Source organism: Helobdella robusta (assembly GCF_000326865.2).
Source record: "Helobdella robusta unplaced genomic scaffold HELROscaffold_52, whole genome shotgun sequence".
In the NCBI taxonomy this organism is placed as follows: Eukaryota; Metazoa; Annelida; class Clitellata; order Rhynchobdellida; family Glossiphoniidae; genus Helobdella; species Helobdella robusta.
In genome coordinates, this window is record NW_008705269.1 from 1,251,956 (window position 1) to 1,274,686 (window position 22,731).

At 33.4% G+C, this 22,731-nt stretch overlaps 7 protein-coding genes across 7 annotated transcripts; 4 read left to right on the top strand and 3 right to left on the bottom strand.

Annotated features, from left to right (window-relative positions):
* Positions 1-1,400: 1,400 nt before the first annotated feature.
* Positions 1,401-7,885, bottom strand: HELRODRAFT_102505 (hypothetical protein). Its single transcript, XM_009028030.1, has 19 exons — positions 7,481-7,885; positions 7,131-7,351; positions 6,750-6,960; positions 6,339-6,625; positions 6,074-6,238; positions 5,721-5,917; positions 5,470-5,589; positions 5,174-5,360; positions 4,951-5,065; positions 4,351-4,786; positions 4,138-4,238; positions 3,947-4,044; positions 3,689-3,819; positions 3,168-3,519; positions 2,841-3,059; positions 2,427-2,648; positions 2,118-2,278; positions 1,783-1,978; positions 1,401-1,675 (listed from the first exon to the last, which is right to left on the bottom strand). Exons 1-19 carry the CDS (start codon positions 7,494-7,496, stop codon positions 1,586-1,588), a joined length of 3,525 nt encoding a protein of 1,174 aa, XP_009026278.1. The 5' UTR covers positions 7,497-7,885; the 3' UTR covers positions 1,401-1,585.
* A 1,529-nt stretch (positions 7,886-9,414) lies between these two features.
* HELRODRAFT_179196 (hypothetical protein) lies at positions 9,415-10,552 on the bottom strand (the record flags this gene model as incomplete). The annotated part of the gene is made up of 2 exons (XM_009028031.1): positions 9,415-9,498; positions 9,593-10,552. The coding sequence occupies 2 exons, from the start codon at positions 10,550-10,552 to the stop codon at positions 9,415-9,417; spliced, it is 1,044 nt and encodes a 347-aa protein (XP_009026279.1).
* A 6,167-nt stretch (positions 10,553-16,719) lies between these two features.
* Positions 16,720-17,310, top strand: HELRODRAFT_179197 (hypothetical protein; the record flags this gene model as incomplete). Its single annotated transcript, XM_009028032.1, has 1 exon — positions 16,720-17,310. The coding sequence occupies one exon, from the start codon at positions 16,720-16,722 to the stop codon at positions 17,308-17,310; it is 591 nt and encodes a 196-aa protein (XP_009026280.1).
* Positions 17,311-17,406: 96 nt separating this feature from the next.
* Positions 17,407-18,028, bottom strand: HELRODRAFT_179198 (hypothetical protein; the record flags this gene model as incomplete). The annotated part of the gene is made up of 2 exons (XM_009028033.1): positions 17,407-17,834; positions 18,016-18,028. The coding sequence occupies 2 exons, from the start codon at positions 18,026-18,028 to the stop codon at positions 17,407-17,409; spliced, it is 441 nt and encodes a 146-aa protein (XP_009026281.1).
* Positions 18,029-19,365: 1,337 nt separating this feature from the next.
* On the top strand, positions 19,366-19,518 carry HELRODRAFT_153650 (hypothetical protein; the record flags this gene model as incomplete). Its single annotated transcript, XM_009028034.1, has 1 exon — positions 19,366-19,518. A coding segment is annotated over one exon (153 nt), but the record flags the coding sequence as incomplete, so codon positions are not given.
* A 324-nt stretch (positions 19,519-19,842) lies between these two features.
* Positions 19,843-20,028, top strand: HELRODRAFT_128305 (hypothetical protein; the record flags this gene model as incomplete). The annotated part of the gene is made up of 1 exon (XM_009028035.1): positions 19,843-20,028. A coding segment is annotated over one exon (186 nt), but the record flags the coding sequence as incomplete, so codon positions are not given.
* Positions 20,029-20,614: 586 nt separating this feature from the next.
* HELRODRAFT_127062 (hypothetical protein) lies at positions 20,615-20,998 on the top strand (the record flags this gene model as incomplete). The annotated part of the gene is made up of 1 exon (XM_009028036.1): positions 20,615-20,998. A coding segment is annotated over one exon (384 nt), but the record flags the coding sequence as incomplete, so codon positions are not given.
* Between the last annotated feature and the right edge of the window lie 1,733 nt (positions 20,999-22,731).

Below are 22,731 nucleotides of genomic sequence, written 5' to 3' on the forward strand. Positions count from 1 at the left end.
AAGTGCCGAACTATTTATAGAACGTTTTACAGCCATAGAATGTTACAGAATGCTTTACAACCATTGATTATATTAATTTTTACAACCAATAATTGATTAATAAAAATCTAAAATAAATTTAGCCAGGAGCATTCACTGTAATTAGGAAGGCGGTCCCTCTACTTTAAGTTCGGGGTTTGTCATAAAAAACTGGTTGAGATTCTTAATTTTGATAGTTTTTAATATAACAAAATGACGTTTATGGGTTAGTAATTTTAATAATTTAGAAATTCTGAATGAATTATAAAGTTGACCCAAACGGGGTTGCCCTTAACATTTGAGGGTAGATTGACGCACCTGCTTCTAAAAGGTCGAAATTTTTCAAGTTTTAGATAAAAATTATACAATTAACAGATTGGATGTATTATTCATGAAATTATATTTTGAAATTAAAATTTTTATTTTGAAAAACTGTGCGATCAGGCGCCTTAACCGTTAACTATAAAGTATGTCTTCTTGAAGAGCTTGTTTCTGTGACCTTTTAACCCTCTCCAGACTGGGTAAGTTGTCCGTTGGGCCCTCTGTTCAGTTACGTTAAAAAATAAAAAATAAATAAATAAAATATTCTATATATATATATATATATATATATATATATAAAATTATCGATATTGTTCACTTTATTCAAATTAATGATAAATTTTCTAATTATTTTAGACTGCATTTTTCACACAGACATTTACATGAAAGCTTTTTTTGGTGACCTTCACCATCATCAGCGCAATAGAGTTTGTGATATTGTTATATGTACAAATGTGCACATCGGCTAGCTAATAGAAAACAAAAGCAACAGCGGTAGTCAATAGGATGACGATCATTACGCCACAATGACGTCATTGTTTGATACGACCACGACGACAAATTTGACGGAAAACCTGCCACCAGCTCATCAGCATCATGTTCGTCGTCGTCATAATCATCACTGTCGACAGTGCCACAAAAAGGTCCACAATCTTCGTCGTCGTATGGAAGTGCATCATTCAAAAGGAGTTTTTGCTCGACCAGATGACACTAGCAATGGCGACACTGACAATGATGATGTACATCACAGCAACACCAAATAACACTGTAAATAAATAAAAACAGTCCGATACCACATAACTGCATGTGGACAAATCATCTTGGGCATAACATGATTGTGTTTGAATCAGCTTATTACTCATCTAGACACGTAAGATCAACATGGTAGATATAGGCAACGATCTTTAAAATTTATATAAATAATATGTTTTTTGCCTGCCAAAACCGCTTTTATAGAAAAATGCTTTTTTTTGAATGTCTTGTTTGTTCGTATCTGTCAGACGTGTTTTCTGTTTTTCTACATCATGAACTAAACAACTCTGTTTTCAATATAAAAAAAGTTTGTAAGACAAAATTATGACTAAAATGATTTTATTTTCAATCAAATGCAAATAGTGAAAGACGGATAGAATCACTTTGTAATTTGTTATATGAAATAAGTTATAATAAAAAAAAATTCATTCGTCATAATTCATCCCCATCATCGCGGTCCTCCTTTTCTCCATAACCATCATTACGTCATCATTCACGTGACCATCATTCGCGGGGCAATACACATTGACATGAGCTCCTGGAAGAGAAGTTTGCACGCATACGGCATCCGAATCTGAGATATCTGTGTGTGTGGCGATGTGGAGATGATGATAATGATAAAAATTGTGGTGGTGATGATGATGACAAAGGTGATAGTAAAATAGAAACAAATTAGAATTAGTCACAAACCTGCGTCTTATTCTTACATCGTCTGCACTCCAAATTCTGATTCCTGAGGTTGGCAATGCAGATGAGACCACAAAGGTTACAGACGTGCACAGGGTAGGGGTCGGAGACCTCGAACAACCTTTCTTTCAAAAACTGGGCAGCCCCATGTGCAATCTGACAATCACGCTCCATCTCGCCAAAACGAAGCCCACCATCTCTGTTGAAGTTTATCTTAATATTAGCCTGGTTATAAAACAATCAAACAAATCACACAACCAATCCAACTCAAATCAACAAGCCAGCGAATCACAATCGACCAACCAGCCAATCACAATTCGACCAATAAACCAACCGACCTTGATCTACCCTCCGTGGGTTGCCTGTTTAAAATCTGCAGGGGACCCCTGGCCCTCGAATGTATCTTGTCGTCCACCATGTGCTTCAACCTCTGGTAGTAAGTTGGACCGATGAATATTTGAGAAACCATCTTGCGACCGGTGTGACCGTTGTAGACAACCTGCAATTAGTGAATAAGAAAATTTTTTATAACATTATTGTATGAACATATTTTTAATTCAAAAATTAACAGAAAGCAATTCCTATAACATTATAACATGTAAATATTTTTAATTCAAGAATTAACAATGAGCAAACAAACGACAGACCTCATTTCCGTACCTATGATACCCATACCTCTTAAGAACATCGGACATTTTCTTGACATTGACGGCATCATTGAATGGGGTGGCGTCACCAATCTCACCCTTATTGGCCGCCACTTTACCCTGCAGGCACTCAATCAAGTGACCTATCGTCATACGAGACGGAATGGCGTGCGGGTTGATGATGATGTCCGGGGTGATGCCCTCTGAGGTAAATGGCATATCCTAAGTTGAGGTGGGGGTAATATTAATATGTATCTATCAAAAAATGAATGCCATACAGCAAACAGTGGCTGACATTGGCTAATTATAAACAATCACCGATCACACCATCAATCAAACAAACCACCAATCAAACAAACCACCAATCAAACAAATCACCAATCAAACAAACAAACAAACCACATCGATACTAACTTCTTGTCTGTATTTCATGCCACAAGTTCCTTTCTGACCGTGCCGACTGGCGAACTTGTCGCCAACCTGCGGCGTTTTGATTGTCCTGACACGGATCTTGCAGAACTTGTAACCCTCCTGGTTGATCGAAAGCATTACCCGATCCACCACTCCTGTATCACCTTTTCTCATGAAGACACTGTTGTCTCGTTTCGTGTACCTCCTCGCTTGGCCCTCAAGCTGAAAGTTTCATCATATGTTATTTTAAATTATTTGAAACAACAGCATACCATCACCACCATAAAAACAACGACAACAACAACAACAACGACAACAACAACAACATACCTCGTCTTCATTTTCAGGCAGTGTGATAGTCTTACCAATGAGAGCATCATCTCCAGATACTTTGGTACCCGGTGATATGATGCCATCATCGTCCAACTTATTGTAGGATGCATTCTTCATGCCTTGCACGTAAGATCTATCAGGTTTCTCAAACACCTCCTCCTCACGGAACCCTTTCTTTGATTCGGCATCCCAGTACGATTTATAAAAAATTGATCGAAAAAACCCGCGATCGACAGCTGACTCGTTCATGATGATTGAATCTTCCTGATTGTATCCAGAGTACGATGCAATGGCTGTGATGCTGTTGGTGCCAGCCGGTAGCTCGTTGAATTTCAAGTACTCCATCGACCTGTGTGAAAAGATGGATGATAGGGGGCGTTGAATTCAATCAATCAATCAACCATTATTTCAACCCAACAAACAAACAAACAATTTTGAATTGAATTCAATCAATCAATCAATATTTCAACCCAACAAACAAACAAACCATTTATATACCAAACACTCAGTCGACCGACCTTGTAGCAGCGAGAGGCTTTTGAGGATAAAAGAGAACGTGGGCCATTGCATCCATCCTTATGTGGTAGTTTGTAGAGTAGACACCCATGGCTTGCTTGCTCATAGCAGATTGGTATGTGTTACGTGGTGACTGTCAATCATAATTATGTAGTTAGTGATGAAGTAATGGAGGATGACGTCAAAACGGTGACGTAATAATCAATATAACAATGTTGTAAAACATTAAAATTAATTATGTGAGAGATGTAGCAAGTAACCTGGTTGTGATCAGGGAATGGTATGATGGAGGCGCAAACTCCAAGTATCATCGATGGATGAAATTCGCAGTGCGTATACGTTGTGCAGTACAAACTACCTATCGTTGTTTATTTTTTGATTGTGAATACAATTATCGTATCATTTTGATCATCTCACTCATGACATCGTCTCACTCATTAGAATAACTAACCTTTCTCGTCAAGTTCTTCAGGAGTCATAGCAATCATGGCAGTTTCTTCTTCCAAAGCATCAAGGTACTCTACTAATCCATTTGCTACCAAATCTTGCCAACTGTTGATTATCCATAAATTTGTTAATTTATTTATTATCATTTTACACACACGCACACACATACATGCATACACACACATACACACTCACTCACACAACCATACACACTTACCCATAATTTTTGTACTTTCTCTCCTTTAGCAGATCGATATGTCGTTTCTTGAGTAGAAGTTTCTGATTTTCGACAATGAGCAAAGGTCTGCATATCCTGCCGGCATCAGTGTATATTCTAATTTCTCTATTCCTAATATCCCAAAACATGGTTACCTCGGATACGATGATATACATCTGACGACGAAATTTCTTCAGAGTATTCATCAGTTGTCCTGGGTCTCTGTGAATGCCTACCCAGCATCCATTGATGAAAATTTTTGTAGCATTCATGATAGCAGAGAAAGAAATTTCTTCTAGATTCTCCATGCTCCACTCCTCCAGAAACTCGATTATCTGAGATGGTTGCGAGCCGACGGATACGCTAGCCATGAGGGCGAGGTTCTTTATCAAGCCGACGGCACATCCTTCTGGGGTCTCGGTCGGACAGATCATGCCTGTGGGTTGTGTCATGTTTGTTTAGTTCATGGATAATTTATGAATGAATTTATAAAATTAAATTTAACAATGTCTATGAAAAAGAATTTATACATCACGAATCAAACTTGGTTTAAAATTAAAACTTTTCCACAACTAATTAAAAATATGAAAAAAATCTAACCCCATTGAGTATTGTGAATTTGCCTAGGTCTCGCCCTCTTTCCGTCTCTGCTAATTGGAGAGTTCACCCTTCTTAGATGAGAGAGCGTGGATACGTATGTTAGTCTATTCAGCACCTGCAAGAAATTCAGTTCAGCTTTACCATCACGTTAATGTTAAAACACATACACACAAAGAAAAGCACGTAGGAAATAACACAAACTTACAATAACAACGATATAAACCTGAGAAACACCGGCCCTTGCCTGGTGGGCCTTTTTCTGATCGCCCCAATTTCCGGTTGCCAGCGAATACTTGAGGCCATCGGTGATTGTTCGAGTTTTTATGGCAAGTTCAGGGTTGAAGTCTCTACCCCGGTTTATAAACTTTTGGGCATACAGTTTTATTTCTTTGGAAAGGTTTCTGAATAGCCTGTTTGGTGTTACAATGATAGAAATATATTAGTGACAAAAGTTTTAGACAAAAATAGAAAGGTGTTAAAAAGGAGAGAGTAAAAAGAGGAAAAGAAAAAAATGCACACCCTCTGAAAAGATAAGCAAGAAGGGATCCGGCGAGATCTAATCTCTTGTTTCCATAGTGATCTCTGTCATCAACTGCTCTTCTGCCTAGTGCTGCCAACAGCAAACGATGCACCATGTAACTGTGGGTTAAAGTTGCAATATAATGTTAGATTGACAATTTTGTTATAGTGCTGTTATGAAATAATAACATTCATTCTTTCCCTTTTTTGTTCATTCATTCATTCTTTAAACCAGTCAATCATCAACTAACCCAAGAAAGTATGCCTTCCTGGTTTTGCAGGAGTCACTGATACCGACATGCGGTAACATCTCTTTCTGTATAATCTCCTTAGCGTACTTGATCCTCTTTTCCCTGGTCACCCCAGGTCTCGACCCCCTCCCTCCAATAAAGTTCAAGGCCACCTGCTGATTTTGGACACAGGATGCTTCTTCTATCGATGATTTGACCTGAAATTTGTTATGAATATGAAATTTATTTTGGCATTTAAAATTTATTTTACTTATCTGATTGATCATCAACATAAGATCATTAAAAAGACCATCATTACTTTTATTATGATCATTGTCAGAATACGTTATAATCATAATCATAATGAAACCCACCATCTCCATCATCTCAAGATCGTCAAAATCGTAGATGATATGTTCAAGGATATCCCTGTCTGATAAAAATCCCAGAGCCCTGAAAACAATGATGATAGGAATTTCCTGTTTGATGTATGGAAGGAGAGCCACGATCCTCGGTTGAATGCCTACGTTTTTTGCACCCTGAAAAATGAAAATGGTTATGCAAAAAGCCATTATAACATAAGATGACGTAAGGTGACGTAAGGTGACAACAATTGCCACCAGCATCATTATGACTTACACTTCCTGCTGGGTCCATCATATTGACCCACATAGTGCTGGTCGGTCTCGAGGACTGTTCCAGACACGATCTCAACTCGGTTTTGTAGGCGTATTTAGAATCGTCCTGACTATAAACGTACACTGTATTGTTGGCCATCCTCTCCTGGGCGATGATAACCTTTTCGGTACCATTGATGATGAAATAGCCCCCAGGGTCGAGTGGACATTCGTTCAATTCTGTCAAATTACGATCTGTCAATCCACTAAGCAAGCAGTACTTGGATCGCAACATTATGGGGATTTTACCTGAAAAGTGTTTTAAAGTTATTAATATATTTGATATAATAATTATTATACTAGCATTAGTATTCTTAACAATAATAATAGAAAAAAAACGTGTATTTTATAAATTTTTATTTTATTTCCTAACCTAAGAGAGTTTTCTGATAATTTGTAACAACTGGTTCTTGTCCATCCCTAATGACTTTTTTAGTGATGTCAACATAGAGGGGGGCCGAGTAAGTCAGGTTACGAAGACGAGCTTCGTTGGGCATCATCGGACTAGGAGCGCCATCTTTCTCCCAGTGCGTTGGTTTTGATAAGTAGACTTGCTCAAATTTTAATTGATATTGTGGCTGTAATTAGTAGTTTATTTTAATTAAATAAATTTTGTCATAAAAATTATATTTTGCCAATATTTAAAAAATGTGATACTAAAATTATTTTGATATGATGAAAAATTGAGAATATTACAAAATATTTATTTAGAGTTAAAAATCATATAACAGACAAAGATGAGAAAAATACAAACCGGATTCTCAATGTGGCTACTGGAATGTTTTGCTTCGGTCTGCAGGTCGATCTGCGGAGAGTCATCAACAATTCTCTGGATAGAATTCTGTATAAATTCATCAAAGGAATCCAACTGCTGCCTAACCATACCCTTCTCTTCAAAATAGGAACTTATAACGGTCCAACAATCTTCCTGCCAGAGTTCTGATGTAACGTCATCACCTTCATCATCCATATCAACTGATAGGATATATAATTTGTTATTTTATTTAATTAATATATAATAATATATAATATATGTCTGAAATATAAATATATCATATATTAATATTTTATTCTACGTATGAGTAACAGCAAAATAAAACTAACCATCTTCGTTTCTCATCTTTATCTCCTAAGTATAGCTACTGCCAAAATTGACTAGTTAGATTTCGATATAAGCACGATCTCCCGTCAAACAAATTTATTTGTTATTTACCCACTTTTAAAATGAACTGTTTAAAAGTTTTGAGACACTGCTGTCAGTAAAATTTTTACCAAACAACTAGACAAAAAGAGGCGATGCATTTTAAAATGAACTGTTTTAAAATTTTAAGACAGTAAAATATTCACTAAACAACTTGACTAAAAGAGTTGATGCAGACCAAATACATACATCTGCAAACCGATAAATATTTTAAAATTGTGTTGTAAAACGGTCTTGGAATTTACTTACTTTTAAAATGAACTGTTTAAAAATTTTAAAACACTGCTGCCGGTAAAATATTTACTAAACAACTTGACTAAAAGAGGCGATGCAGGATATATATAAACCTGACTAGAATTGTAAAAATGAGTTGTAAACAAAAATGGAAACAAAATTATGCTAGACTATGCGTACAATGTACAAAATTAAGTATAGCTACACGTCACAAAAGTGTTGCATAATTTGTTAACGAAATTTCAATTTTAATATACAAAGCGATACAAAACAATACAGGCTGCTAACTTCGCTGTCATGTTTTTCGTTCGTAATAAAATTCAAAAATTTTCGCTTTAATTCAACTAAATTTTAAGTTAGTTTTACAGACAATAATAATAACAATGATAATGTTTTGCTAAGTGAAACCAATAAAAAAAGTCCAAAGAACCAGCTCCAAAACAAAAGTTCACCAAAGAATTTGGATTGAGGTTGTGTGAACAGTGTCTTGGTCGCAAGAAGGATAGGTTTCATCAGCTTTTAAATAAAGATGAACAACGTAGGTACAAACATATCTACGGATTTAGCAGCGTTGAATGCAGAAACTGCGTGACAAACTCAGAATATCATCTCAAAACTGAAATCTCTTGAGGATTTCATTCGACAGACAATTATTCACTCTCACACAAGATGTTCTATCACACAAATAATCTTTAATTCATTCGATCAAACGGTCATTCACACTAAATCGACGCTACTTTTCAATGAACCCTGTCAAACGCTTTTGAACAATTTGTAAAAATAATTGATTTATAAGATCAGTTAATTTAATGCTCGTTCTCTCCCTCTTGATATTGGGTAGTTTTTTATTTTTTTTTTCATTATTTTTTTTCATGTTTTTAATTTTGGGGGTATAGTTTAGTAATAAATTCACTTTTAATCTTAGTATTTTTTGTCTTAAATTTTTTATTCATGCATTCATTCATTCGTTCATCCATTCACTCACTAACTCACTCACTCACTCACTCACTCACTCACTCACTCACTCACTCACTCACTCACTCACTCACTCACTCACTCACTCACTCACTCACTCACTCACTCACTCACTCACTCACTCACTCACTCACTCACTCGCTCGCTCACTCACTCATTCATTTGCTTATTCTTTCATTGACTGGGCAGCGGACGTGATGGCTCAATGGTTATAGGCGCCTGTTGCAGTGGCTGTGTTGGAATGCAGAGAGATGCCCGCCCATCATATGCAGGGTGCGTGCTCACTCACTCACTCACTCACTCAAGCGTATTCATATACCCTGTGTGTGTTTGTCATTGAAACCTCTTGCACTATAGAGATTTCCTTTCATCTTTTAACATCTTCAACCTATTTTTTTAACTCATTCAAGCATTCATTCTACTGATTTATTTTCTATGATATTTATCTATTTCCATTAATTTTTCCTTGTTTCATGAATTCAATAGTTTTATTTTCTTTAAATTTATTATATAGAATTTTTATATTATGTCCATTGTACAAAAATAGCATTCATTATGAACACATCTACTCTATCTACGTCATCGACGTATTTTTATGACTGAATTGGAAATGAATTTTTTGCATTTTTCATTTCTTTTTTGTTGTTTTCATCTTCGAATTTGGCCTGAAACCAGAATATTCATGCGGTTTCGTAAGCAGTTCGGTCTTTATCTGTCATCGATATATTTTTTTTTGATTGAATTCTCTTTCTAAAACTTCACGTATTTCTCCTTTTCGACCTTTGGTATATAAACCAGTTATCAACCTGGCGAATGTTTAGCCCGGTTTCATACGCAATTCGGTGCTTATCTATGTAACTGACATAATCTTTTTGACTGAATTCGCCTTCCAAAACTTCACGTATTCCTTTACTAAAACGAAAAAGATTAGCTTTATTAGTTTGAATCAAATGTTTCGCTTTCTTCATCTGTAGTTGTTGCGTTGGTTGTTTCAGCAGATTCGGTGGCAAGATAATGGGTTTTGGTAGTTCAATATTTAATTTTGGTAAAGTAATTACCTTTTTAACCAAGATCGACGGACGGCCGGTTGTGTATGCAATTCGCTCTTTATCTCTATCGTCCATTCGGTGCTTATCTATGTGATCGACCTGATTCTTTTGACTGAAGTCGCGTTCTAAAACTTCAAGTTTTTCCTCATTGAAACGTGAACATGAAGTAATTACTTCCTCTATCGAGATTGATGGACAGACGACGGTTTCGAATGCAATTTGGTTTTTATCTTTGTCATCGATATATCTTTTTTGACTGAATTCTCTTTCATAAACTTCACCTTTTCGTGCTTTGACCCTTCGGTGTGTAAACCAATTTTTAATCTGGCGAATAGTCAAACCGGTTTCATGTGCTATTCGGTGCTTATCTGTATGATCAACGTGATCTTTTTGACTGAATTCGCGTTTCAAAACTTTATGTATATCATATCTGAAACGTGAACGAGAAGTAAATACCTCTTCTTCCGAAATCGACGGACCGACGTCGTCATCAAGGAGAAAAAATGCAGACTGATTATCATAATTGATCTCAGCGCTTCTGTCAAATGTCTTGAAACTCTCGAAACTCTGTTCGTAATTGATCTGTTCTCCCTCGCCAGAGAGCTTCACATTTTTAGACTTAGGATCGGAAAGTGACTTTTTGTTTTCCATATTTGAATGCCAGGGTAACGAGTAGTTATGTTCAAAATTAATCTGGTATAACTTTTCTAATGACATTATCTTAAAATAAATAGTGAGCTTAACGATATTAAGAATAAATTTATTACCCTAAAGATACCTTGAAAAACGTGGGTGTACAATTTAAATAAGAAACCTTCGAAATAATGACAAGAGACTTCATACACTTTCTTATATACACTCTAAACCAAAGATTTTAGATTGTGTTGGTTGATAGTATATAATTTAATTTAATTATTTATAGACGGTAATTTAATAAAAAGTTAAAAATTGTAAATTTATCAGTTTACGATGTTAAAAAATTACGCATATTGCGACCTTAAATTGTCATACACTAATTAATTTTAATAATAATGTAAACTTTAACAGTCCATGAAATCATCACTTTGATGTTATGCCAACTTATTTTTTACATTAAATATTTTAACTTTCCATAGTGAAAATATCTATATTTTTGAAATTTGGTTGAAATCGAAAATTTTCAAAAACAAGAAAATTTTTTAAAATTTATAATTCATAAATTCACTTTACTAATACTCGTCACACATCTTAATACGCTGAACGCAAAGTTCTACTTAGAACGCGGGTTTCGTCGTAACGAAGAAAATATAAACCACTTTTGGTTATTTGCTTGACTCTGTGGGCAAATGGTGCTTTCTTCAATCGTTCATGTAATATTTTTCTTCAATCGGTCAGAATATAGTCACTTTCTTTTATTAACTATTCATTCTCGATTCATTTTTCGAAGTTGTCGGCAGCAGCATAACAGCGCATGAATCCACGCATCGCATCACGTGATAAGTTTCGGACTATTTGTCTTCAAACCGGTAATTAATATTAATTTAATTAAATTAATGTATATGTGTATATAATACAAACAAAGAATATGGAATTATTCGGCTATTGGAAATAAAAAATTTGTTATTTCTTTATAATGTTTTCTAATATTGCTAATTAATATTTTTCATTAGCATTAATAACTTTTAATTAATTCTCAAAAATATCTAAAACAACAACTCGTGTTAAAGAATACGGCTTGAATATTTTTATTTTTGAAAAATTTATGTTTTCAAATTTTATTCGTTTAACTTTTTTAACTCAATATGTTTCTTTACAATCTTCTATAATTTACAATCTAAAGGTTACAACTATAGCAAAGATAACAACAATTAAGATAACAAATAATATAGTGCAATTTGATCATTCCGTCGGTTATAACAACATGATGGAAGAATAATAACTTTTTCAATTTATCGTCTAGGAAAGACTGTTTAAGACACAATGACCCACAAACGAACACTTCAAAACAAACAACATAAACATGCCCTGCTTCAGGAAGGTTTCTAACTAAATTCAATTTTGTACTGTGGTGGGTTCAGTTGTACGTTATGGTACGTTTCTTTTAATAAAATAAAAAGTAAATTTGAATGAATATATTAAAATTTTTATATTTATTTTATTTTCACATAAGATTCGTAAATCATTTCTAAACCTTTTTGCTACGAAATGGCCAGTGTTTCTTTTAGAAAATCAAACAAAATTTTCACAGATGCATATTTTACATTAATTTATTTTTTATTAAAATGAACAAACAATCTCGAAGTTTTGAATTAAGTTTGAATTTGAATCAGTGGCTTACTTCTAGGAGAGCGTAAAAAGAGGCCGCCGCATTGAAATGTAATGGTCGCCAGAATGGGTAATGAGTAAGAAAAAACAAAAACACTGTCCATTTTAAAAATTCTTTGGTACTTTTTTAAAAAAGGTCTTCCATAAGAATTTTTCAATGAATTCGTCTCAATGAAAATCCCTGCAAGAAAAGAAACTCAACTAACATTATTATTATTATTATTATTATTATTATTATTATTATTATTATTATTATTATTATTACAGTAATAAGATTGTTGCAGTTGGTTTTTGAACAAGAGAGTTGCTTTAATGTAACTCATTGTTTATTTTAACAAAATAAGTTTTATTGACGTTTTTAATATATTTGAATTTTATATCAAATTGTATAATAATTTATAAAGAAAATGGGCGTCTTTTTAAAATTAGGTTTCACCAAACATTTTAAAGACTTCAAGTTTTTAAATAGACACTCCTGGAAGTTCACAGTTGTTATTTTTAACTCTGATGAAAATATATCACGTTAACATTTCTCCAAATTTATTAACAAATAATAATAATATTTTACCTGATAATTCAAATAACTTGTTGACGTTGCTGTGGTAAACCTTGCAAAAGTCGAGAAAGATTGTTAATGCATCAAAAAGTCTGTAAATTTAACAAATCTCTCAAGTCCATAAAATCCGCATTGAAACCAAAGGACAGCAAGGACTACAATCTAACAACATTTCAACACACGTCAACTTCCACAACTATTCCAAAACCATTACCTGGATTAAAACTGCCTAAATTGTCATAACATTGGGCTGAGACCATTTTATTTTTCCATATGGAACTAAAACGTCTTGAAGACCGCGAGGATTCCAACAGCTTCGCTATTAGTTTCAAAAATATAATCCACACATTTTTTGCGTCAAGCTATGGTACACTAGCAAAAGATTCAAAGCCTGATGAGCCCAGAAATTGCGATATTCGACTCTTAAAAACAAGATTAAGAAACTTGAAGACATTGGCTCAGACAGATAGTCAATTCAACAATGACATCATCGAGCTCAGCAAACAAATATAGGTAATATTAAAAGAAAGAAACTGAATAAAAATAGCAACAACATTTTGATCACACTAAAACAAAACTTTTGGAAAACATGTAACAATAATTTTGAAAATAAGTTCAAGTGCTTCTTAAAAAAATGTGCAGGTAAGCAGTCGAGATTGCAGGCTTTAGACGGCGAATTTAAATTATTCGTTTTATTTCATCTTCGGTGTAGTCAGCAAAAGCCGAAAATAGCTTGTTGTTAAAATCCTCACGAGCAACTGATGGTGTATCACTGGATTCTGTAAGTTAAAAACGATTGTGCCAATAGTTTGGACTCATCTGGACTGGATGCACTGCTCATGTCTTGTCTTTGCAAAGTATTTTGTTTATGATTCTCTAACGCTGCTTTTGACTACACCCTTCATCATTAATCAGCCTTTTTCAATAACCATTTTGCTTATTTGAGAGAAGACGCATTTTAGCATTTAAAGCATCAATCCATTCTGTTTTGATTTCATCCGACGAAATCTTTCTAAAACGTCTTTCCATCTTTCTGCAGTTAGATTTGGAATGGCGACTGTCATTGTCGAACCAATGAGCCACAGCATCCTGTCTGATCTCAATAAAATGTTGGGGTGTTAAAATTATCGACGATGCGTTTGAGCTCCTTTTCAAACAAATCCAACAATGCATCAACATCTCTACCCTGACATGGCTCACTGGTAAAGAAATCAAAGACCAAATTGATGAATTGATCTTCATTAATTTTATTCCAGGATCGAACTTCTCTTTCACGACGGATTCTACATGGCAAATCAATTGGCAAAGGCGATAATATCAATGTATGTAATGGAAATTGTTCCATTACATGGTCACGTGGGTTAATTACTAGCACAAAGCACGTGTGCTTACCTAAGAGAGAGCGCCGTATGGTCACGTGGGCTGGTTACTAGACCAATGTAGAAGCGCTTACCTAGGAGAGAGCACCGTGCATGTCTAAAAATAGTCTGCACAAATGAGTTAACCCTTTTATGAAGCATGATTGAGGAACTTCTATTGATGGTAACGACAACTACGACGGTGACGATGACGATGACTACGAATGAATGAGTGAATGAATGAAGGAATGAATGAATGAATGGATGAATGAATGAATGAAAGAACGAACGAATGAACGAATGAAAAAAGGAATGAATGCTGATGCTGGAGTTTTTTGTTTCATAATAAGTGTTACGTGAAATGTTTCACTAAGGCTAAGTTGTACATGTATGTTTTTATTTCGTGCGTTCGTTCGTTTCGTTCGTTTTGTTTCGATTTGTTTCGTTTTGTTTCTATCACATCGTTTCGTTATGAATAAAAGCCCTGATTAATATGGTCAGTAGCATTTTTAAGTCACCGGGTGACATAAATTTTTCAAACAACATTGACCCCGACAGATTCTGAAGCATTTGTTTCACGTCATATTTTTGTTACTGAATAAAATTCTCTTTAATCTCGTTTCATTTCGTTATCTTAAATATAATTTTTGGTGACATCTTCTTCCGCCATTGAAGTTTTGTTGTCATTTTTAATTGAAATTAAATGGTAAATACTCATTTAATTTTTTTAAACTCCTAAGAAGATATTTTCAATGATTCTTTTATTAAAAAATTAATGATACAAATGTTATAAATAATTTGCTATATGGGAAAATGCCTTGACGATTATGATGATCATAGTGATGATATATCATAATGAGATACTATGATATCATAATGAGATCTTATGATATCATGATACCATAGAAAATGAGGATGATGATGAGGATGATGGCAGTCGTTATAATTATTGTTGTGATGACGTTGTTTAAAACTTATGGCCATAAAATTTGCTCGCTCTCAACTTTTAAGAACATTACCGATTCCACAAACAAAATTTTATTTTCAAAATTTAAATGAGAAAAAATAATCATAAACCTAAAAACTAAGAAGCGTAATAATGAAAATATTTTTTTTAAAAGATATATTTTTTATTTAAAAAATATATTTTTTATTTAAAAGAAACATTTTTTAAAAATGTTGAAAATTAGTTAAGAAAACGTTGAAGAAGGTTTTTTTTTGAACGAAGGAAGAAAATTGTTGGAAGGTTTTCTGGCATCATTTTGCTCACGTCTGACAAGTTCGCTGCGGTAACCAGGCATCATGATAACGATGGTAGAGACGAGAAGAATGATGATGATGATGATGAAGATGACGACGATGATAATTCGGATGATGATGAGATAAAGAAAATGATAATGCTAATGATGATGATATAATGATAATGATGTCAATGATGATGACGACGACGACGATGATGATGATGACGATGGTGATGATGAATGTTTGCCTCTAGTGTCTCTCATTTTTTACCTATCACTTTTCTCTCTCTTTCTCTCTCTCTCTCTCTCTCTCTCTCTCTCATTCTTTTTTACTTTCGATATTTTTGAAAATTTCAACGAGCATATATTTTCTCCCAGTAGACACACTCATTTTGTCAATATATTATTCATTAGCGAATTTTGATTTCATAACGTAAATTTAAACTGATTCGATTTACTAGTTCCAAAAAAACTTGTTAATGCGATGATTTGCGTCTAAATTTTTTTCTATTAAGACATGCAAACATCATTCAACTACCTTAAATAGTCAACAATTTTTTTGTTGGTCTGTCTGTGCGTGTGCGTGTTTGTAGTTGTGATTACATAATTTTTTTATGAAACAGATGAAAATTAATGTTTTTAGTCACAGCGTGTTTGTTAAAAAAATTTGGCGAAATTTGAGACAATTATCGATCAATTTTGAAAAAAACTCGAGTTATTAAAAATGTATATAAACAATATATATATATATAAATACTAATATAAATATATAATATATTTACCCTAACTCTAACCTTAATTAAATTTAATTTACATGTTCTTTGATGTATTCATTTATTCTTGTTGGAAAAGTTTGAATAGGTTTGGATTTAATGTGACATATTTTATCGATATATTTATAATTTGGATTTTCTCGTTGCGATCTAAGTTTTAGATAGTAATTCGATGCTAATTTTTGATGTCTATAAGATATGGGCATTTCCCCTGAGAGAACATGTAGACTGCTAGATGGAGATGTTTTATATTCTCCCAAAATAATTTATAAATGTTTGACTAAACAGAATATAAATGTTATTTATATGCTCCCAAAACTCTTCTTAATGACTCACGCACATCAAAGAACATGAAAAAACAAAAATTGTTAAACAGATGGATTATAAGATTCCTCCCCGGCTGTTGCTACATGCAGATATTGATACCAGTATAACAAAAATAGAAAAAAACAAAAACTTAGCAAAAATGTTTTTCAAAGAAAAAATTCAAGAGAATCCCAATTCAATTGAAATATATACTGATGGCTCAAAAAATGGAATATCAACTACAGCAGCAGTAGTAGTCTACAGACAACAAAAATGCATAAACAAAATCATGCAACATCTTCCAAACCATGCTTCAGTCTTCACAACAGAAATCATTGCCATTCAGATGGCAATAAACTTCATATCTAAATCCAATAGTAAAAATTTCATGATATTTTCAGATTCATTATCAACAGTTACGGCGCTTAAACAATATAGACCTCAACACAACCTTATAATTCAAACGCAAAACAGGATACATGATAACTTGAATGATAACAATGGTAAGAAAATAACTCTGATATGGATACCCAGTCACATAGGAATTCAGGGTAATGAGGAAGTCGATCAACTGGCATCACAAGCTCACAATATTCCAATATCAAATCTTCCCATCCCACACAATGATTTAAGATTTTGGACAAAAAAGGTTTCAATGGAGAAATGGCAACTTGAATGGAACCAAACATCAAACTTTCTTAAATTATCCACACCATTTCTCAGCCAAAAAAATGAATTTAAAGGTTTAAAACATAAACCTCAGACAATTATCAATAGATTAAAAATAGGCCATTCAAGTTTGACTCATTCCTGGATTCTCAACAAAAAAAATTCGCCTACATGCAACTCTTGTAACGAAAAACTATCCATCACATTTTGGTCAAATGTAATAATCACAATAATAGTAGGAAACGACATGACATCCCTTCAGAAGTAGAAAAAATTTTTTCCAGAGATAAAATCAATAATCTAATATCATTTCTTCAGGAAATACAAATTTTTAATAGAATTTAAAAATAATTTCTCAAAAGTTTTAAAACAACAAAACGCATTTATAGAAAAGGAACAAAGGGCGTAAAGATAGCCAGTTGTGCTGAAACGCCGTTAAACTGCACAAACAAACAAATTTAATTTCACCCAGTGCCTGGCGGAAGGCCTCCTCCTTCCCTTTCACGTGAATGATGCCGAGCTTCAAGTACATCCTCCATATTTGCTTTTTCTTCACTACCTTTGTGAATTGACAGGCCACGAAGTTCTCAATAGAACTTTCGTCCACGTCTTTTTCATCATCGTCATCGTTTGAGTTCAACGGGTCAGGATCCTTTTTTTCTGCAGCCGAGGATTCGTCAGAGAGGTCATCATTTTCTCCCACCACCTCTTTCTCATTCTCTTCATCATCGGAATTGTCGCACAATCCGTCCAGCTGTTCTTCAATTGTGAATAGCACTTTATTGCTTCCATCTTGATTTAATTTAACCAATTAATAATAATTCAATATAATTAATTAAATTATTAATAATTAATTAATATAACAATAAATTGTAATAATATAAATAAATCAATCAAAAGTTAATAATGGTAATGAAAAATATTAAAATACAGTAGCGACTGGTTTGAATGCAAATAGTCCCAAACTTATAACGTGATGGATTCATGCGCTATTATGTTGTCGATCAGAACTTCGAGAATGAATCGAAAATCAATATTAAAAAATTGACAAAATTCTAGCTGATCGATTGAAGAACAATATTAGAATAACGATTGAACAAAGCTTTATTCGTACGTTAAAGACAAGTAAATAACCAAAATGTGGTTTACACACCTTTTTCGTTACGAAGAAACCTGCGTTTTAAGTTTAACTTAGCTTTCCGCGTATTAAGGTGTGTGACAAGTCTTAATCAGGTGAATTTCTAAGCGATAAATTCTGAAAAAAATTTCTTATTTTTGAAAATTTTCGATTTAAAGCAAATTAAAAAAATATAGAAGTTTCCATTATCAAAAATTAAAATGTTTATTGTAAATAAATGTTTGTGGTAAATAATATGCTTAGTAAAATATAAAATATTGATTCAATTATGAAAATTCCTATGAAAAATTTTACAATGAGAAGAGAAGAAGAAGACAAAGTTCATTGAAACTGGCAAAGACTGTATAACATCAGGAGCAAAGATGGTATAGCATCGAAGTGATGATTTTATGGACTGATTTATATTTTAAATGGTCAAATTATCATCTAAATTAATTATTGTATAACAATTTAAGGCCACAATATGCGTAATTTTTTAACATCGTAAACTTAAAAATTTACAATTTTTAGCTTTTAATTAAAATACCATTCATAATTAATTAAATTCGTTTATTAGCTGTCAACCAACACAAAGTGAATAATCTAGAATCTTTGGTTTGGAGTATATATATATGACAGTGTATGAAGTCTCTCGTCATTCATTCAAAGGTTTCTTATCTTGATTGCACACCCAGGGTTTTCACGGTATCTGAAGCACAATAAATTTATTTTAATATTGTTAAGCTCACTATTTATCTTAAGATAATGTCATTGGAACAGTTATACCAGATTAATTTTGAACACAACTACTCGTTACCATGCCATCTAAATTTGGGAAACAAAAAGTCACTTTCCGATCCAAAGTTCGAAAATGTGAAGCTATCTGGCGAAGGAGAACAGATCAGTTACGAAAAATCCTCCTCCAAACAGAAGTACAAGAATGTCAAGCCATTTGATTTAAGCGCAGGGACCATATATGATAATCAATCTACAGCTTCTTTCCTTGATGACGTAGTACGTCCGGCACGTTCAACCTCTGTTGATCTGCCGAAGCAACCAACGCAACAACTACAGGTGCTACAGAAACCCAGCGACAAAAAGGTTCCCATGGTTTTGTTAAATCTTCGAAAAGATAGTAAAAATGAAAACAGCAAAAGAGAGAAGAAAAAAAATGAAAATGATGTTATTCGTACTGACGAAGTTTACCGTGAATGTTACAGTAATGAAATACGTGAAGTTCTAGAAAGGGAATGTAGTCAAAAAAATTATATCAGTGTTCAAGATAGAGACAGAATTGCATACGAAACCGGCCTTAGTAATCGCCAGATTAAATTCTGGTTTCAGAACCGAAGGGCCAAAATCATAGATCTTCCAAATGAGCTGTTAGATAGTGTGGAGGAAAACAGAGAAAAGGAGAAGAAAAAACAGAATGCGGAAAATTCGATTGATGTTAATGAAATTAACAGTGTACTTCAAAGTGATAAAATAAAAATACGTGAAGTTTTGGAAAAGGAATTCTGTCTAAAAAAATATATCAATGACAAAGATAGGGACCGAATTGCGAATGAAACCGGCCTAAGTATTCGCCAGATTAAGTTCTGGTTTCACCAACGAAGAGCCAAGTTGTTGATTAGTGAGAATATAAACAGAAAAAAAGATAAGAAAAAAAAGGAAGCAGAAGATTTGATTAGAACTGATGAAGTTAGCCGTACACATTACAGTAATGAAGTACGGGATGTTTTGGAACGCGAATTCGTTCAAAAAAATTATGTCGATCACATAGATAAGCACCGAATTGCGCATGAAACCGGCCTGACTACTCGTCAGATTAAAAACTGGTTTATACACCGAAGGGTCAAAACACGAAAAGGTGAAATACGGGTGGTTTTTGATAAAGAATTTAGTCAAAGAGTATATATAGATGACAGAGATAAAGACCGAATTACGAACGAAAAAGTCAACTGTCCGTCAATTTTGGTAAAAAAAGTAATTACGTTACCGAAATTTACTTATAGACTACCAGAGCCTATTATAATCGTGCCACCAATGGAACAACAACTGCTTAACGATGTCACCAAATCTGATGAGACAACTAATGCAACAAATAATGAAGAAAAAAGAGAAATATTCCATTCAAACTGATGAAGTTTTGGAAAGCGAATTCAGTCAAAAAGATTATGTCGATCACATAGATAAGCAGCTCCTGGAAAAAAATCATGATGAAGCGATCTTTCAAAATTTTCAGAAAAACAAAATAATTCATCAAAATATTGTCAAAAAGACAAAAAATGACGAGACAGTAAAAATTGATATTAATACCGCAAACAAAGAAAATGAAATGAAAATGAAAGAAGATGACAATAACAAAGATTTTAGCAAAACATTGAAACTTGGTGTTGAAAAATACGACGACCAAACGAAGATTGAAAAAGAATTTCGATGTGATGTGTGCAACAAGTCATTCACACATAAGCGTTACTTATCGCAGCATAAAAAATTTCACTCTGGAGTGAAACCATACAAATGCTGGACATGCGATAAATCGTTTCTATTGTATAATGATTTAAAAAAACACATTAGGACCCATACTGGAGAAAAAACCTATAAATGTGATGTTTGTGACAAGTTGTTTGCTCTTTCTGGTAGTTTAAATGTCCACATGAGAATGCATTCTGGTGAGAGACCATTTAAATGTGATGGCTGTGGTAAATCGTTTGCTGACTCTTCTAATTTAAAAAAGCATATGAGGATACATACCGGTGAAAAACCTTATAGTTGTGGTGTGTGTGGTAGGTATTTCAATCAAACCATTTCTTTGCGTCGCCACAAGGAGACCCATAAATAATTATTTATGGGATAATAATTATTAAGCGGATATATCATTGGCTGAAGAAGTGGATTAATTTGTAACACTGATTATTTTTTGTTTGTTTTTGTTTTCTAAATGAATTTAAATAAAAAGAATATTAACAATATTAACAATAACAACGGCAGTAGTTAATATTTCCAATACAATTCAGCTTTTATACGTTTTTGAATTTGAATGAGTTTTTATGAAAACTTGTAGGTTTATACTTGATTGATTTTTAACACAGCCAAAAAATTTGTATACATATAACAGCCAAATGGGTCAAATGACCGGTGCTGCAGTTTTCATAGCTTTTCATGTTATTTAAGCATTTTTAAAGATCCATCAACATTAATTTGATCATGAATTTAATTAAATATACTCAATTAATTTTCAATGTAATGAATAAAGATAATTTCAATTCATCCATCCACGAAGATGGAGTTGCAATGATAATAATTTTTGTACTGTTTATAATCAATCCTAGTGAGAAAAAAAATTTCTGTATAAAACTTTAAAATTTTAACGACAATAAGCAGTTTAATGTATGTAAATGAAATAAAAAGCGAGCTTCTGTTTTGAAGACTGCTTTCAATTATAATACAATAATGTAACAATAATTATTTTATATTATTTTACTGATGATTAATAAATTCAAACTGCATATAGACATGCAGAAGCGGATCCAGGAATAGTGGAGACAAATCCCTCCAGAACACGAATGACAAGCGAAATGATATTTGTAATTTTTGGTCCAGGAGTTAGATCCCAAATTTCTCCATATAAGAATTTTTGGTTCCAAAATTTTTGGCCTCAGAGTTTTTGTCTCAGAGTTTTCGGTCTCAGATTTTACTATATAAGATATTTCGGTCCCGGAGTTTTTGGTTCCCTATTTAAAATTTATGCGTAAACGTAAGCAAACGTCAGTTTATTTATTCAGCGCTATTTCCGTGTCGTTCAACAGCGCTCAAACGTCATGACGAGGCACGCGCTATTCACCGCATCACATACTCAAAGTAGATGATAGGCTTTGGAATGTAGCATAGCCTGCATTCGAACCCGAAGCCAACGCCGCAACTCAAATCAAATTGGTCGCGCTTGCAATCATGTATGTAAAATAGTGATTTTACTGCTTTGAACAACGGATTATTTGATTAATGCTTGCATTGAATTCAATGATTTTCAGATGATAATAGTAGTTCAAGATACCCTTGCATTTAGTTAAGGTTAAGATTATGGTTAGAGATACATTACGAAGGTTATGTAAATATCCCTTCACCACATATGTTATTTATCACGCCCACTTTTTTTATTATACTAATAGCTTTTTAAATTGCATTGTTAGCATGGATACCCTTTGCCTCATTTTTTATGTACTAAAAACATTGGAGACCGATGATGATAAACCACTCAGGTGGCAGTGGGGACCAAAAATTTTTCTATAATGAAATCTGGGACCGAAAATTCCGGGACCAAAATTCCTTTATAGTGAAAACTGGGATCAATAACTCCCTAACTGAAAATTTCTGGAACAAAAACTCCTAGATTTAATCGAAATTGATTACCACTTTTATTAATTTTAACTTTATTTTATCATTTTACTTTATCGATAGTTCATTTTTTCGATTGAATGAATAGCAGCGTTTACATTATTATTTTGATTTTAAATTTTCTCAATTCTGTGGGCGCGACAATATGTCCGCATTGTTTTAAGGATTTTAAGT

Bases quoted from the DNA above. Each gene is read 5' to 3' on its own strand.
- HELRODRAFT_102505 (XM_009028030.1), bottom strand. The intron at 6,961-7,130 runs GTTTGTATTTTT...ATAAACTACTAA, and splicing joins GTAGCCACATTGAGAATCCG to TTACAGCCACAATATCAATT. The intron at 2,279-2,426 runs GTCTGTCGTTTG...CACTAATTGCAG, and splicing joins ATCATAGGTACGGAAATGAG to GTTGTCTACAACGGTCACAC.